The 17,917-nt window shown below is 38.1% G+C and overlaps 1 protein-coding gene across 1 annotated transcript; it reads left to right on the top strand.

Moving 5' to 3' along the window:
* The first annotated feature begins 1,033 nt into the window (after positions 1-1,033).
* LOC102790104 (sodium- and chloride-dependent GABA transporter 2-like) lies at positions 1,034-17,369 on the top strand. The gene is made up of 16 exons (XM_006780732.3): positions 1,034-1,130; positions 1,346-1,546; positions 1,687-1,821; positions 2,145-2,285; positions 2,399-2,513; positions 5,173-5,220; positions 5,867-5,996; positions 7,062-7,196; positions 8,763-8,866; positions 9,602-9,726; positions 10,153-10,265; positions 10,341-10,478; positions 10,705-10,807; positions 13,809-13,909; positions 16,335-16,481; positions 16,715-17,369. The coding sequence occupies exons 2-16, from the start codon at positions 1,357-1,359 to the stop codon at positions 16,880-16,882; spliced, it is 1,893 nt and encodes a 630-aa protein (XP_006780795.3). The 5' UTR covers positions 1,034-1,130; positions 1,346-1,356; the 3' UTR covers positions 16,883-17,369.
* Positions 17,370-17,917: the final 548 nt, after the last annotated feature.

Below are 17,917 nucleotides of genomic sequence, written 5' to 3'. Positions count from 1 at the left end.
AGTTACACACGCGGTTAAAAAAGTTAATAAAATAAAATAAAATAAGAGGAATGTATGGAAACTTACTTACTGAAGTCATTACCCCCCTCCCCTAAAAAATAATAATCGCTGTAATAATCTAAAAATCGGAGGTAATAATTAGCTCAACCTGTCATTTTTGACTTATTTGTTTTTCAGTGCAGTCAATAAAACAAATACATCTACAATACATAAGCTAAATAATGACGGCAACGTTATTTTTTTGGTACATGATTGTCTCGTACTACACTACAAAACCAATTTATAATTAATACTTCACTCTTAATACAAACATTAGCACTGTTGTTATCATTTCGGACTGCGGTGCTTGTTTGCTTAGCTCATGTAACCTATTAAAACGCTGATATGTATTTTGTGTTTACACATCACTGTGTAGATGGCATAGATGACAAAAAAGCCCCAAAAAACAAAAACCTGTTCATAAAAACCAGAGGAATGAATAATACATACATATATTTCTTATTTTTCTTCTACTCAAGCTGCATATTCATTGTAGGAGAAAAAAGTCCGGCATTATTAACGTCACTGTTTGATTAGCAGCTATGTACAGACGATAACACAGACAACATAACAACAACGTATATACTACACGCAACGTACAGAGCTACTGCACACACATATATATATATATGTTGGAAGAATTTGCATGTTATAAAATTAATTCCTAAAAGCTGTGTCGACGTTGATAATCACGGTACCATAGGCAGTTTATATAGTGGGTAGCATCCAGATTAATTAAGGCGTCTAGAAGTTAGGGTCCAAACACACACACATACGCTACTATTCTACGATAATATACAATCGTGCATAATTTTATTCCATCTGATGACAATAAGTGCAATTTCTGCAATTACTTGTGCATAACACACGCACTGAGGTGGCTGTTGTGTGCATGTGTGTGACATTACGCCGCTTGTTGAGACGTTTGAGTAAAATCCACGAGCATTTTCGTAGGGATGGCACATCCAGAGCGTGTGTGGCTACTTGTCCTTCAGGGCACACCCCTCAATAGAAAGTAGAATAGAACTTTCCTGCAAACTTCGCTCATACAGTCGGGAAATTTCACTGTGGCGCACGCTGCAAGGTCACTGGTAAGTTGCATCAATTCAAATCTCGATGAGAAGGTGGAGGAAAAAATTTAAATGCTATTTTTTGTGCCTTTATCTCTTTAATAATCGTTATTAAGGCAAATGTGAGGCTCATCAGTTAAATTACAAAGCTCATGATCTATATTTGCATGCATGCAAGAAAGATGGGGAGAATATAACAGGTATGATATGATATTTATTTAAATGCTGTACAAAAGACAGAAAGACCATGACTGAGGAAACAGCCGGGGATGTTCCCGCTGCAGACTCTGAGGCAGATAAACAGGCTCCTGAGGAAGGGGCTCTGTCGAGGGAAAAATGGGCCAACAACATGGAGTTCATACTCTCTATGGCTGGTGAAATAATTGGTCTCGGAAATGTTTGGCGGTTCCCCTACCTGTGCTTCAAGAACGGAGGAGGTGAGAGGTTGGGTTTGTGGGAAAGTTGTTCTGATGGAAACATTCAACTAACAGATAAGGATCCTCCATTAAAAAAATCAAAAAAAGAAACAAAAAACAAACCCACCTGCTAATGGAATAGTTTGTGTCTATAATTTTAGGTGTCTTCCTCATCCCCTACTGCGTGTTCCTCTTCTTCTGTGGCATCCCCGTGTTTTTCTTGGAGACAGCGCTGGGACAGTACACGAGTGAGGGTGGGGTGACTGCCTGGAGGAAGATATGTCCCATGTTTCAGGGTAAAAACAAGGCTCACATTTAGGAACTGCGTATTTCTGACAGCGCTTTTTTTTGTGGAAATTGCAAAAACAATAGTGTAGCAGTTAGCAGTAATGAAAGTCACATATAGAAGGCTAAGTCTATATTTCCAAGCTACAGATCCAGTAGCTGACTTGGGAGTTATCTAACTTTCAAACTTAATTACATAAAAAGGAGGATTTATTAACCGTGCATGGTGCTGGGAATTGCTTTTATATAATGTTTCTGTCTTCTTGTCATAAAAGAAAAGAAGACAGCAGTCAAAAATATCCTTTAACTGTCTGAAATGTCACTTGTCCTCTAGGGGTGGGGTTTGCGTCCCAAGTGATTGTGATCTATCTGAACATATACTACATTATTGTTTTGGCATGGGCTATCTTCTACCTAATAAACTCCTTCAAAAGTCCCCTGCCCTGGTCTACATGTGACAACTGGTGGAACTCTGGTAAGAATGCTTGCTTAAACCCACCTGTATTTGATAAGCAGTGATTTCTTTTCAAGACTTAAGAGAAAACAGCTAACATTCTCACTTTTATCCCTCTTTCTTTAATCACTTAGACTTGTGCCACAGTCGCATGAGCATCTTTGCAAACCCCCAACTGTTTCAGGCCGGGTCCAACTGGTCATTCTTACACAACGTCACCTCAATGGACTACTATGAGAATACAACTTAGTAAGTTGCATTTTGTTTTTCTGAGTTGTACAAATTAACTGTCCCCACTCTGTCTGCTCAACTGAAATCTTTTTATGTGGACTTGAAAAGAGTCTGACTATGAAAAGGTTAATAGTAATCATGGGATTAAACAGCACAATAGCATCTCTGAAACGCACCCATGCTTTACAGCAACATCTGGACAGCATTTACAGCACTTGCTCCACATTTTGTTATGTTACAGCCTTATTCCAAAAAGGATTAAAGTCATGTTTTACATCGAAATGCTACACACAACACCCCATAATAACAAAATGAAAAATGTTTGCTTGAAATTCTTACAAATTTATCAAAACAACCTGCAGCCCTTTGTTGCATGACTTCCCCTCTCTGTCCTCACTGTCCTGTCTATCTTCACTGCTCCACAGTCCACAAAAAGGTAAAAATGCCTATTTTTTTTATATGCCATGGCATTTAAAAAAAAAGTTTTTTTTTTAAAACAAACTTCCAAGAATTACAAGCAAACTACTTTCACTTTGCCATTATGAGGTATTGTGTTTAGCATTTTAAGGTGAAAAAAAATAATTGAATTCATTTTGGAATAAGGCTGTAACATAATTAAAAGGACAAGCGAAGCACTGTGAATACTTTCCAGATGTACTGTAAATGTTTTTCAGGGTAGGAAATGCTTACTTACTCCTACCTTGGGATAATATAAAGATAATATGAGGGTGAAAAGCAACCAAATAAATCTAAAGGACTTGTCAGGCTTTAGTTTAATGTCAAATGTTTAAAATGTGCCCCATTTATGGTATATTTAATGCAACGTCTTCTCTACATTATTATATTCACTACTTTGGATATTCCTATTATCTTCATTGATTGGACATTTATGTGATATTTCTTACTAAAGTGGACCTATTATTCCTTATTTTCTGACACATAGCACATGTGCTACAACTGCATAAGACCACACAGGGTGCCACTCCTGTCAGCTGAGAACAGGAAATGGAGGTTACAATTTGCACAGGCTTGCCAAATTTGGTGAGCCTGTGCAGGCTATTGTTAGTGGTGTAATTTGATATTTTCTTGGCACACGTGGGGCCCCTTGGTACCATCTGAGCATTAGTTAAATGCCACAGCCTTACTGAGTATTGAGTTGACAATGTTTATCCCTTTGTGACCATCTTCCGATGGCAGCCTCCATCAGAATAACACACCATGTTACAAAGCTCAGATTTTTCTAAACTGGGTTCTTGAAGATGCCAGCAAGTTCATTGTACTGGAATGGGCTCCACAGTCACCAGATCTCAATGCAATAGTGCAGAAAAAGTCACTTCACCCTTTAAAGCCTGTTAAGATCCCAATTACCTCTGTACAGAAGTCTGGACTGGGTCTCCATTGAAATTGTCCGAGTGTCTGATCCTAGGGGTAGTACCACAATAGTTTAGATGATGCACCACACTACCAACCCTGAATAAGGTACAATCAGTTTTGCGAGCAAATTTGCTACAAAATTTACTTTGGTGACCTGGACAGGTGGCCTCAGGGATCTGTTAATTCTTAAAGGCTAGAATAACCTATAAGATCCTCACAAAAGTAGATGTTCAAACTCATACCCAAGTTTTACCTTTTCATTTAAAAAGAAAATCAAAAAGGGAATGTCCACATAATTAAGTTTAATTTCAGATGGGATAGTTTATTAAGCAATTTAACAAGGGCAAAGCAAACAGCTCATCAATTATTAAGAATAAAATCATTTTAAATTTTAAACATTTCAAGAAAAGTAACACATTTTAAAATATAAAATAATGAAATCTAAACTGTTGCTAATAACTCATTACCAGTTTTGATGAGGCTTTAGTGGAGGACAGAGAGAACACAGTGGATGTAGATGAATTCTTTCAGAAATTCTTTCTGAGGAGGTAGAACCCATTACAAAGTTCCCAAAGCTTCCTCTAAGTCCTAATCTATGATTCCGGTAGTGAGCAGAGCAAATCTCAAAAATAATGAATCCATAGTGGGTTGGAAAAAGAAGGATAAATCCACTGGATGGTCTTCTAATCTGCTCACTTCAATGATGCCCGGAGGAAAAAAATGCCTAATTGTTATCTGTAGAGGGGTTTTATACATCCTCTGAGACAACCAACATCCCACGTTAACAACCAACCACCTAGTGTGATGTGCAATCGCCTGATTTGAGACATATTGTGTTGTTCAGACAACAGACAATTATTTAGGCTGGGTCCTTAGATGCACACACAGAGGCCAAGGTCACATTGGCACAGAAAGAAATACAGAGAAATACACACACACACATGCAGAAACAGTGTGGGTTGAAAAGTTTAAACATTAGAATGATTACATTTTAATTATTATATTCTTATTTTTTGATTAGATTTCCAATTACAGCAAGAATAACTCAAACATTTTGTTTGTTTATTAGGATGAAGTAAAGGCTTTTAACAAGTCTGTTTATGATAAATATGGATTATTTCAAACTGTGAATCATGCAAAGCATGATTGAACAATAAAAATCTGAAGCCAAAAATGAGTACATGAGATCCACTTAAAATTAAAAATGCATTTACTATGAAAATAAACGTGTTTGTGGTCTTTGTGGAATGTTAAAGGATTAATTTCACCCCTCCTTATTCACTTGTTTTTTTTTTCTTTCCAGCAATGAAACAATATTGATGAGCACGTCACCAGAAGAGGAGTTCTGGAGGTTAGAAACTCACTCATACTTTTATTTTCCTTGAACATTAGAAGAGCTGGACAGTCAAATTCCCTATTTAGCTTGTCTTTCCCCAGCAATAGCTTTCAATGCTTCCCAGATATCAAAAGATAATTGTGAGTTAAAAAACACGGTGTGAATAGTGAGCCAACAGAAGGTGAACCGAAGCCACCCAAATAAAAAAAGCAGCCAGTTACATTCCTCAAAAGACATAATCGCACTGAATAATAGCATTTTTTTTAAACTTCCAACTCTCATTCAAAGTTGTTTGCTCCTCTCTCTTTTAGACATGTTGAAACATGGCTGCCTCTTTTCACATGATAACCTCCTGATTTGGTGTCAGAACAAATATTGGGAAATCGCTCAGCACTACAACTGTGCTCCATAATGAAAACAATATGTGCTCTTTGCTGTGCCCATTTATAATCTAAACCGTATTCATCCAAAATAAACAGGGAGCAGTTTCAACATCCGTATTCATGATGAGATGCTTGGTGGTGTTCTTTTGACGTATATATGAGGATCTGTTTATTTGCAGTGGGAGAAGATTTTAAGAATGGGGGTTTTAGTGAGCATTCATCAGCATTTGGAGAGCATCCATGTGTTCATGTGTTCCCACATGTCTCTTTTTTCATAGTAACCGTGTGTTAAGAATATCAGAAAACATGTCTTTGGGTAAGATACATTGGGATCTGGCTCTGTGTCTTATGTTTGCCTGGATCATATGTTACTTCTGCATCTGGAAGGGAATCAAAACAACTGGAAAGGTAAGCGTTTCCTTAACGTGGAGGATATCAGCTGTTAAAGTTGTCCCTGTTAAAGCTTTATAATGGTGTGCAAAGTGATGTGTTACATTTTTCCCGTTCGGTCGGTGGGTAAGAAGGGATTCTCAGTCTGCAAAAATATGTAGCTTATAAACCCTTCTCTATTAAAAAGGTGGCACAAGCTGTCTTTTTTTTTTTTTTTTTTTTTTGCCTGTCCCGTTTGGTTCTTTTGCCATCAGAATTATTGTCTAAAGGCGAAGAAAGATGCCCAACGGATTTACTTTACCAAATTGACCATCCCAGCCTTGCCGTAATGGTCTATTTGATTCACCTTTTATTGTTTATTTTATTTTATTTTTTATATTTTCACTTGCTAGATATGGGACAGACTTGAATGAGGAAAAGAAAAGGGAGAAAGGAAGAGGGGGAAAAACAGTGGAGAAGAGGGACGGGGATAAAGGGCAAAAAAACAAAAACCAACTAAATAAGCAGACAAAAAAAATACATATATCAATCACCTGGATCACCTGTTGAGAAAGAAAAAAAGAAAAGCTTGGTGGCACAAGCTGTCAGTCAGCACTTTTAGCTTGCTTGTGTGATATTTCTTGGGTGTTTGTGACGGTTATGTTAATATTAACCAGGAAATATGTATTTGATGTGCTGTCGAGACAGATATTACCCCCACTCTTCTGACAGCTTTTTACTCTATGCTTCAGCTCTGTTGTTTTTACAGACCCCAACTGTGCTTTTTCTGGCTCAGGCCTACTGTTCTCATTAACCCCACTTCTAGCCGCAGACTTTTATCCCTTTCTATTACATGAAGACAACACAGCAATAAAAACCAAGTTAATGACTACCCGGTATAAACAGTGGAACACATGGCAGTGTACGAGAAGTGTTTTTCCTGCAGGAGGTGGTGGTGGCAAAAAATTCCATTACAAAAGGAACTGCCAGACAGTTGCAGCTTATAGCTTTGTTTATTCTAAAACTCATCATGTGCAACTTTAAACCAACGGATGAGTGTATGACAAGTATGCAAAACTACAACCTGTGTTTATATGTTTGTAGGTGGTGTACTTCACTGCTACATTTCCCTACTTGATGCTCTTTGTGCTCTTCATCCGTGGAGTGACGCTCCCAGGAGCTGGAGAGGGCCTGAAATACTACCTCAAGCCCGACTTCACCAGACTAAGTGATCCAGATGTAAGAGCTCACTCTGATTATCAAATGTTTATGTTGAAGTGTTTGGTTGTGGACTGCAAAAATCACAAACACAGCACACAGTACGACCACTTTACCATCATCTGAAAGCCGCGGCGTGAAGGATGGAGTGAGAACGAATTCTCCATCTGCACTGAAAGTCATCAACAACCAGATCATCATCTGCCTGTCTTCATTTCTCAACACAACACTGTCTGTTGGATTTCTCTCCGCTCTAACAGGATGAATGCAGGGTCCTGTTATCCTCAGTTATGCACCCCTCCCCCTCCATTTTCTTTGCCCTGACTTCTATTTCCGGTCCCAAGACATAGCCTTAACAGGAAAAGCAACCCAAAGATGATCTTCAGTAAAACATATACATCTTCATCACAAAGGAATGTAAATAAGGGCCTGAAGTAACCTGTTTAAATACTATTTTTACCTTGCAAAAAAGTATTTTTTGTAAGCTGAGTCAGTGAATCTAATTTATATTTGCGTTTAAACAGCACAATTAATCTTCCTTCTGTATTTTTGAGGATGTTCTGTCACTACGACACTTGGTTGTTCGGGTCATGCAGGTCTTCAGCCCTCTCCACCCTAGTCTGAGTTGAAGCCCTTTGGAGTTTGCTTTTATCGGTTGTTTTCTCATCTCTCTCCTGTCCAGTCTTTGTCTGTTTGCCTCAGTTGCTGTGTTACTATCTCAGAAAGAAGAATCGTGTAAATCAGGGGAACGATCTGGTCATGTCACACATATGACCGTTTGAGTTAGAAGACAAAGTATTGCTACCCTTGTAGGAACCCAATAGCCCCAATGCAGTGTGGGAAAACGTGTGAAAATAATTCTGGAGAGGTGCAGGTGAAAGCGCTTATAGTTACAGGGCAGATTTATGCAGTGCCAGATGTTCTTAGAAGCAGATCTAGTTTCTAGACTTGCTTTAGCGTGCAATTGTCTGTTTTCATGTGCACTGCAGAGGAGTGGTTTAGTTCTGGCCCACATCTGCGGTCTGTTTATTGTGTGAATGTGTCTCCTTTTATCTCCGTGTCAGTGTGCGTGTTTGAATATGTACGCGGAGAAGCTCAGAGGACTTCAAAATATAATTAATTCCAGGGACATAACAGTTCCTTCTTTGTCCAGAATAAGATGTAAAGATCATTTGCCACAGTCTCAGACTTCCATTTCTGACCCAAGGCAGGGAATAAACCAAGCCCACCACTGGGTCAGAGTAGAGGCCTCTATATAGCTTTGGAGCCTTGCCAGGTCTATCACGAGCAAGCCAGAGCTGTGGCGTCTCTAATGTTATCCAGATGCTGTCACGACTGTAGCCTGCAGATAGACAATAGTGAAAACAAGCCTGCCCACATTCACAAGCCTCAACGTGCATGCTCTCTCATGTAGTTGTAATTAATGACAGGGTAACAGCAAAGCAGGAATATGCAAATGCTGTATACCTGGGTAATTTAGATATCAAAACACAAAAAAACAGCTCTTATTCTACTGGATCTGAAATGCCTTCAGTTATTTTAACAATTTCAGCTTCAAAACATGTCAGAAATCTTGTCCCTCTCCAGGTGTGGCGCGATGCAGGGACTCAGGTGTTCTTCTCCTATGCTGTTTGTCAGGGAGTGCTGACGGCTCTGGGGAGCTACAACAAATACAACAACAACTGCTACAGGTCAGCCTCCTTAAAGGCAGACATCATCACATTTATTTTGTCTTGATGCATTTTCAATCATCCAGGAAAATAAATCTCCAAAAGTTGATTCTGTTCATCTGGACGTAGCGTTTTCTGGGAGAAACGTTTCGTCACTCATCCAAGTGACTTCTTCAGTCTCAGCTGACTGCATTTTTCCTGTACCAGAAAGATGTACCAGGATGAGTATGTACACATCCTGGACAGGGAAGAACGCTGGTTTGAGCGTGGAGCGTGGAGTCAAGGAGGCCATTTACGTGAAAAGGGAAAGACCATCTCTGAATCGAGGAGGGGGCCTAAGGGTACATCTTTCGCCATCTTACAATGCTGTGATTGCAGCCATTCCCCAACTCTCTGTGAATGGGACTCATGGCCATTGATCAGTGGTCTTTGATCAGTGGGTTTTGGTCAGTGGTTGTTGATCAATGGTCATGAGAATTTTCATAATTAAGATTAAGGAACTGACCTCCCAGCCCATTGTTCCTTCAGTGGGCTGGTTTCAGTCATTATGCAAATGTCCTGTTTATAAGATTGGGGAAACCTGCAGTCAGCTGAGACTGAAGAAGTCACTTGGATGAGTGACGAAACGTTTCTCCCAGAAAACGCTACGTCCAGATGAACAGAATCAACTTTTGGACATCACATTTATTATTTTTTTTTTGTTTGTTTTTTTGTAATTTTTCGATACTTTTGGCTTGTCTCTCTGTCCTGTTCCAGGGATTGCTTGGCACTGTGCTGTCTGAACAGTGCCACCAGTGTCTTTGCAGGCTTTGCTGTATTCTCAGTGCTGGGATTCATGGCTCAGGACCTTAACATTTCATTGGAAGACATTTCAGCTGGTGGTAAGATAATTGCATACAAGGAAGTAAAATAGAGTTTCCTAAATAATTACCTGATAAATTATTCTTGTAAACATGCTGTCTTTGGTTTTTGTGCGTTAAAGTTTTAATTCATCCAATGCCCACAAGATGTCACTTTCTGTTCAGATAGAGTCAGAGGGTTGTGTTGCTGGGTTTTTTTCTTCTTCTTTTTTTTCCCTCTTTGGGAATGTAGTGTCTCAAAAGATGAGGAGATACAGTTTTTCCCACAAAATGACCACTTACTTATTTGTGTCTGTCTATAATTTGTTTACTTTTTTTTTGCATTAAATCTGGGATTATTTCATCTCTAAGAGTCCAAACTCAGGTACAGCTTAAAGCTATGACCTTAACAACGCCCTGGAATGCGTATGTCATGTTTTAATAGATGCATTCACATTCTTCTTACAGGTCCCGGTTTAGCCTTCATTGCCTATCCTACAGCTCTGTCGTTGCTTCCTGGTTCGTCCTTTTGGGCTGTGCTGTTCTTCTTCATGCTCCTTTTGCTCGGCCTAGATAGTCAGGTATTGTATGCAATGCATAATGCCCAGGATCAGATCAAAATCAAAATAAGCTAATCTTCAGTTCTGTGTTCACAGTTTGTGTGTGTGGAGAGCCTGGCCACAGCCCTCACTGACCTGTTTCCACGTTATCTGAGGAGGCCGTGTGCCAGAGAGATATTGGTTCTGGTCATCGCTGTTGTTTGCTTCTGTTTGGGGCTGCCCTTCATTACTGAAGTAAGCTGGTTGTGCACTATCAGCACTTGTTCAAATAAAGTAGGAAAGTGAACTATTCTGTTAAGGTGGCGTATTCTCTAGTAGTTAAAGCTTTTTCCATTTCATGTTGCATGTATAGGTTTCTGATAATGGTGACATTAAAAACAGTACAGGAGAAAACAGCCCTTCTGACAGTTTTATCAGAAGGTTTTTTTTTTTTTTTTACATTTTTCTCTACTTGTTTCAGGGCGGGATCGTCCTCTTCCAGCTGGTTGACACATATGGTCCAAGTGGAACCAGCCTCCTCTTTATTGCTTGCGCAGAGACCATTGTTATTGGCTGGGTATATGGTAAGTTATTGGCTCTAAACTAGTGCGGCAGAATTTATCCATGCAAAAGTAATTATCTTCCTGTAAGTTGTTTGAATTGTTTCTCAAAGTATTTTTCTCTAAATGTAAAAATGTTTTTGCATTAAAGCATACTAATTTAGCTCTTTATTAGTAAGATGACAGTCTTACTAATAACCTAAATAATAGGGATATGTGATTTATCAATTTATCTTTAGAATATCAACATCATCAGTACTGCAGTACATCCACAGTAGCTACAGAAAGGAACTTTATTATATTTAGTTAGCTTATGCAATTCACACAGAAGCCTTTGTTTCATCAGCATAATCGTTTTATCTCTATCTTTATAAGCATATATTTTAGGGACCAACTTTGAAACAGTTGTTGGGGTCTGTCCAAAGTAAAATTGAAACAGCTATAGGACCAGCATTAAAAGTGACATTTTAATGATGATGCAGGGATAAGAGTATTGTGTGTTTATTTATGTCTAATATTATTTAATTTTACTTCTGCTACTGCACACGGTAAAAGCTAGATAACTTTTACAATGAATGGGGAATGGAGTATATATAACAATGTTCACTGGCAGTGAGGTTTACTGACTACAGTTATTCACTTTAAACACAAGTACTGTGTAAAAGTCTTGGGCCACTCCTCGTCAATTTATATTTTGCTTCCAAGATGCCAGACGTTCTTGTAATTTTGTAAAGTGGTTCTTGAGCGATAGTTCTCCAGGCTTTCTTTGGACACCAGCTGATTTTTCACTCATTTTCAGTCCAGCTTTTATACCTGAACATTTTCAGAGGTATGTTTTTTTTTGTTGTTGTTGTTAAGGCACTTAACACTGACCTATAAATCATTCTAGCAAAAAACAAAAACAAAATGCATTATACTCAAGGGATGAATATGTGTTATGTCTACACACAACAGACAACTTAACCAGTTTTAACAGGCTAGAGGCTTTTTTGTGGTTTGGATGCATTTTAGCCAGTGGTGTTGAAGATCTTGTCAAAATTGAAAACAGATTTTGCAGAAGAAACACACAATGGAACACTCGTATCAGTCAAAATTGGTCCCCAGAGCTTGGATCTAAGCATTACTGAAGCAGTGCGGGATTGTTGTGAAAGAGATCATCCAACATGTAAAGAAAAAAAGTGAATATCCTTCAAGAAGCCTGGAGAACTATTCCTAAAGACTACTTAAAGACATGATAAGAAAGCTTGCCACAGTGCCACCAGCATCTTTGCCAGGTTCCTGACAAAAATATAAAGAAATAAAGGTTGGCTCAAGTCTTTTGCACAGTACTGTACACACCCACTTACAGCTTTATTCAGGCATGCCTTTGGGGCCCATCACTGATTGGGCCCCAAAGGCATGCCCATCACTGATTGGGCCCCAAAGGTCACAAAAAGTATAAAAGCCAGACTTACACACTGGTGATTTCATCTTTCTTGTTTGTGCTTCTTTCACTCTGGTGATAGATAATGCTCCCAGCACTGCTCTGATATGTCACCACATTTGTTGTTTGATAAAATGTCTTCTCTGTTAGAGTCTATCACTTTGAATCTTACCTTTTGCCAATGCTGTATTTTGTAGTATTTTCAAAAAGACACATTTGACAAATGTACAGTCGTTGTCTGGTGCAAGCAGATCAGTAAATGTTGCTGCTTGCACTTTTGATTAATGTTGAAAGTCATATACAAAAGTGTCATGACATAATTGTATAGCTAGTTATTAAGACTTATCACAAAGTCATTAGTGTACAATAGATCATATCTCTTGTCTTTTTTTCTGGTTTATTCTCACTTCTCAGAGTCTCTGTATTTTATGGATCCAGACAGTTTTCTTTCATGAGACTGAAACTAATTATGACTGAAAAGATTTTTCCAATTTCCTGAACTGCTTGTTCTTTGGTATTCTCATACTCTGCTTTCTTCCCCTTCCCCCTTTTTTGTTAGCTGTTTATTCATTCAATTGGCCTCCCTTATTCTTCAAAGTGAGTCTACACAGTATTGAGATGCTCAACGCAGCATAGTGCGAGGACACTCTATTTCTGCCTCTGTAAAGTTGTAGTTAGTTTCAAGGTTGATTACTGTATCATTCATGGAGCTGTGTCTGCCTTCCTAAGTAGGTTTGGCAAATTCTTCAGCTATTATGCATTTGCAAAGAAAATCAATATGTGGATGTCTCTCCATTCTGCAGATCGTCTACTTTCCAATCTCATAGAACTTTACTCCTGTTTTTAAATGTCTCTGCCTCTTTCGGTAGCAAATGAAGGTGAGCTGCTTTCTAATCTTCATCTCCAATTGAACTCCTCCTCCTCAGCTCCTCATTAACCTATACACTGCTGTCCCATGCGTTGTCATTTTCTTCTCATTTGGAAAACGTATTTTTTTAATACAGTCATTTTGAGTTTTATTTCGTGATGTTTGTTGATTTGTTTGTTGTTCTTTCCGCCTCCTTCCTCATGTACTGAATCATCATAGATAAGCATTTGTGTTAGTGACGTTGTATTGCAAAATCCATTGTGACTGGATTTTTCATAGGCTACTTTTATAAACTGTAGTAATTAGTATATCAAGATGTATTGATATTACTGGGGGATATTTATTGCAATGTGAAAAAGAAAGTTTCCATAAGTAAGTAGAGTCAGGTGCTGCTAATCAAATGTCAGTTATTAATTGGAACAATGTCCTTTGACAGATAAGACCAAAGTGGAGACGTTTGTTCATAATGCACTGCGCCATTCTTAGTGAAAACCAAACATAGCACATCATCACAAACATGTTATATCAACTGTCGAACTAACTTTTGATCATACATTGTGTTTTAAAGCTGAAACAGAACAGTAACTAGTAACTATGGCTAAATGTTAAAGTGAAAGTTAGGTGTTAAGATGAAACTTCAACTCCTCATTGTATTCATGAAGTGTCCTATGTGTTAGAGCAGTTCCTGTAAAACTGAAACACTTGTTTCCCTTGCATTGCTGTGCATGTTACAGGTGCGGACCGTTTCTATGACAACATTGAAGACATGATTGGGTATCCTCCGTTCCCTATGCTGAAGTACTGCTGGCTGTTCATCACGCCGCTCATTTGCGGGGTGAGTCTTCACTCCTGTATCATATCTCTTTAATCTGATTCATTTGCTTTCTGCCTTTGTTCTGTCTTTCACACTGGATCTCTGCTTTAATGCCAATTTCCTCTCATCTTTTTATTCATATTCATTGTTTTATACCTGTTGCTAATTCTGACAACCAGTTTTAGGTCGCTTTACTGCACTCAGATTACATTTGTCAGGTACAGATACGATTGTTGGGGCAGTGAACTAACTGCCAGTGAACTCATGGACTATGTATAAGAGATGGACATATCCATTATGACATCATTCATTGGTTTTTAAAGTCCCAAGGTTAACGCTTTCGCATTGGAAATTAACCTAACACTTCACTCTTTATCAAGATAGTAGAGGGTAATGCTGGCTAGCTTGGTTAGAGAAAGTCATACTCTTTCTGCTGTGAAATACACAGACTAATAAAACACTAGTTTTCAATTTTACGCACCAAAAGCTGGAGTATAAAGTTCTTGAAAATTCTATAATATAAATGGAAAATAAAAATGGAAAAAAAAAAAGAAAAAAAAAAGAAAAAAAAGAAAATTCTGTAATACACAGGAAGTCATATTATTTATTGTATTTTTCCATAAAAAAAATCCAGAAGGCATTACCTGCACAAACATGAGCAGGAGATCCAATTAAATCTTCCCATAGTATCCCGCATAAATACACATACGGGAAGGAGAAAGTGAGGCTCGTGCTTTTACGTGAACATCATGTCATTGCAGACATGATCAGCACAATGTAATTTCAGAGTTGGAGGCAGTGATTTTATAATCACAAAGCATCAAATGAATCTTAGAAGACAATGAAACATATGTGAAATCTCCAGAGAATTATATTTCAAGTCTGGACCTCCCTTCTTCATGGAGCTGCAGACTGATTTTCAGCTCACGCTATAGTTGGCCTGTGTTTTGATTCTCTGTCACAGCTTTCAAAGTGTTGATATCTGCTGCACCAGACAACTGTTTTCAGCTCATTGAGCAGTCACATGTAGTCACACATTTGGTGATGTGTGCTGCGCCTGAGCATGTTTAATCCTCAGTGCAGTCCTTTGCATTACTGGGATGGATGTGTTCTGTGCCCTGACCTGCTTAAGGAGGTGTGTCCAGTCACTGATGTAGTGGGAGTGCTAACATAATGCTATACTGCAGATAAGATTACATTCATTATTTAATCAGCTACCACCACAGTGTATTTGCTGGCAGCTTATAAGGTCCAACTAACTTTCTTGTGACACAACGTGGGCAGATCAAGGCAGATTAAATGGGAATATCAAAGTGTTTATTTGATTTTTTCATTATCTTTTTTATTTTCACTTGATAATAAAATTACACTTTCAGAAAAAGCAGTGAGCTGGTTTTACTTGTGCACATTTGGTTCATACAGTTAGGTCCATAATTTGTTGAACAAGGACAGTTTTTGTAGCTTTTGCTCTCTCGCCCACCACAGTGGATTTGAAATCAAACAATCAAGATGTGATTGAAGTGCAGACTTTCAGCTTCATTTCAAGGGAAACTATTGTATGAACTGTTCATACAATATTTTCAGCAGCTAAAAGTAAATTGGATAAACTAACATAATTGCAAATATAGGGATTATTTTTTATACTTGGATAAAAAATCCTTTGCAGTCAATAACTGCCTGAAGTCTAGAAGATATGGGCATCAGCAAATACTGTTTCCTCCCTTGAGGTGAAGCTACTTTCAGTTGCTTTTTGTTTGGGGGTCTGTCCGCCTTCAGTTTTGACTTTAGTAAATGAAAAGCATGCTCTTTTTTGGGCTGAGATCATGTGACTGACTTTGTCAGTGAAGAATAAATTCTTTGCCTTGAGAAACTCTTGGGTTGCTTTTGCAATATGGTAATTTGGGCACTGAGAGATTTGCAGCATTTGGCTGAATCTAAGCTGAGAGTACAGTCCTATAGACTTGAGAATTCTTTCTGCTACTTCTATCTTCACTTAACACTTGGTTATTCAGTTCCTCTGGCTGCCATACACATCCATGCCAAAACATTAAAACATTAACTGAATTGGTATGGTATATATGGTATATATGATATGGTATGCTTCAGATATTGTTTTTTCCATTCTCTGTATTTTTACCTTTCTGATACAAGCGCATTTCTTCTTTTTAACCTTGTAATGGCATGTGTAATATAAATATTTGATATTTAGTTTTTTAGAGCTCTACATCATTAATGGTATCGCCACCCCCCCTCATATAGATGGATAGGCCAGTAGGATGTTAGGACCAAAAACAGAGCTAAAAGTGAGTGAAAAATTGACTTACATTTGTAGAATCGCCTGAAACATGATTCCAAATGAATGTTAATCTTGTTTCATCTATGCTGCAGTGGTACCACATTTGTTCTGCTGTCTGTCTTTCTAACTTGACTCTTTCCTATCCCCTAGCTTACATTGCTGTATAACTTGGTGCAAAGTCATCCTCTCGTTGTATATGGGTTTGAGCCTGGCACCTGGGGAGTCACACTGGGCTCTCTGCTTGTTCTTACACCCCTGACATGCATCCCAGTATTCATTCTGGTCTCACTATATAGGGTGAGTGAACTCAGATTTTCTTGTATTTATTTCTTTAACTCTTCTATATAAGGTGACCTTAAGTGTTTTAAAAGGCATCTAAAATGAAATGTGTTATCACTATAACAAAATATTTTTTTTAATACAAATTATTAACTAGGATAAAGCTAAACCAGTATTTTTCACCACTTGTAAGATTCTTCTATTGTGTGACTATCTCATCCCATTAATTGCATTTCTCTAAAAACAATCAGGATCCCGTAAACATGAGTACACCATCCAGTGACCTGCGCCAGAGTCGGCCACATAACCCAGCGCTCACATTGTTTAATTATGTCATAGTCAAGGCACAGGTGCAGCCAGACATGAGGGTGGAGTATAGAGAAGACAAGCTGGTAATGGAAGAACCTGGTAGTGCTTGATGTTTGCTGATGAAAGTTTATATTTTCATCTATTGAGAAAAAAAAAATTCCTTTTATATAAATGAATATATCTTAAGGGTCTTCAGGGGTATTTGTTTGTTCTTTTGTTAACATGAGTTTTTACCTTACTACTCTTTTGCTTATGAATAATAGAGTCCTTTGCATTGTACATGTACCTGTATACCTCTAATCCTGCATACTGTAACTGGATTAAAAGAGCACTCTGCTGATTTAACATTGTGCTTTTTGTAACACTCATGGAGTCATGAGGAATAATAGTTTAGCTTACGTATAAATTATCCCCAGTGACCTGCACCTTTCAAACACCTCAACTTTGACATGCAAAATCTGTGCCTTGTCACATTAAAATATAATGCATTAAAACACATGTCTTAATTTGAGTTCTGGTCAATTTTTACCAAAAAAAATGCAAATTTCTTGTCTTCATTAAATGCAATATACATACAGAACTTTCACATCCAGTGAAATTAAGGCCAATCGCATTGAATATGAATTGTTTGATTATTTTACTGTACGTTTTACTGTACTGTAAGTTTTTTCATGAATTTAAAGGTTGCTATTTTGTAAACCATTTTTTAAATTTTTGAAAATATTGTAATCTGTCAAATCAATCAATAAAAGTGGACAGATTTGGATGATTTTGTGTTTTATGTGGTTGTAGCTCGTGCAAGCAATGACAATATAACATATCAACACGCTAAATATCCCAGTCTATTCTTTGCAAGTCAGTTTAATCAATTAAACTCACGTTTCCTGTTTTGTATCAAGAAAAAAAAAGCATTACATTTATCTTCCTACCGTGTTTTTTTGTCACGCATGTCTGTGGTTACAAGAAGGCAATAATGCAGCGTTGATGTGTGGTGGCACTGGATGTGTGTGACTAGCAAATGTGCTAATGCTCTGTCATTATGCCATGCTCATTCATCTGTGTGATCCAAACTGGCATTCAATTAACTGACAATTCCGCCCAGTTGTCTTCCACCTCTCGTCACCCTCAGTCCCCCCGCTCGTCCT

This window comes from Neolamprologus brichardi, chromosome 17 (genome assembly GCF_056152115.1).
Source record: "Neolamprologus brichardi isolate AB-2024 chromosome 17, ASM5615211v1, whole genome shotgun sequence".
Lineage (NCBI taxonomy): Eukaryota > Metazoa > Chordata > Actinopteri > Cichliformes > Cichlidae > Neolamprologus > Neolamprologus brichardi.
This window is presented reverse-complemented; position numbering and strand designations above follow the sequence as displayed.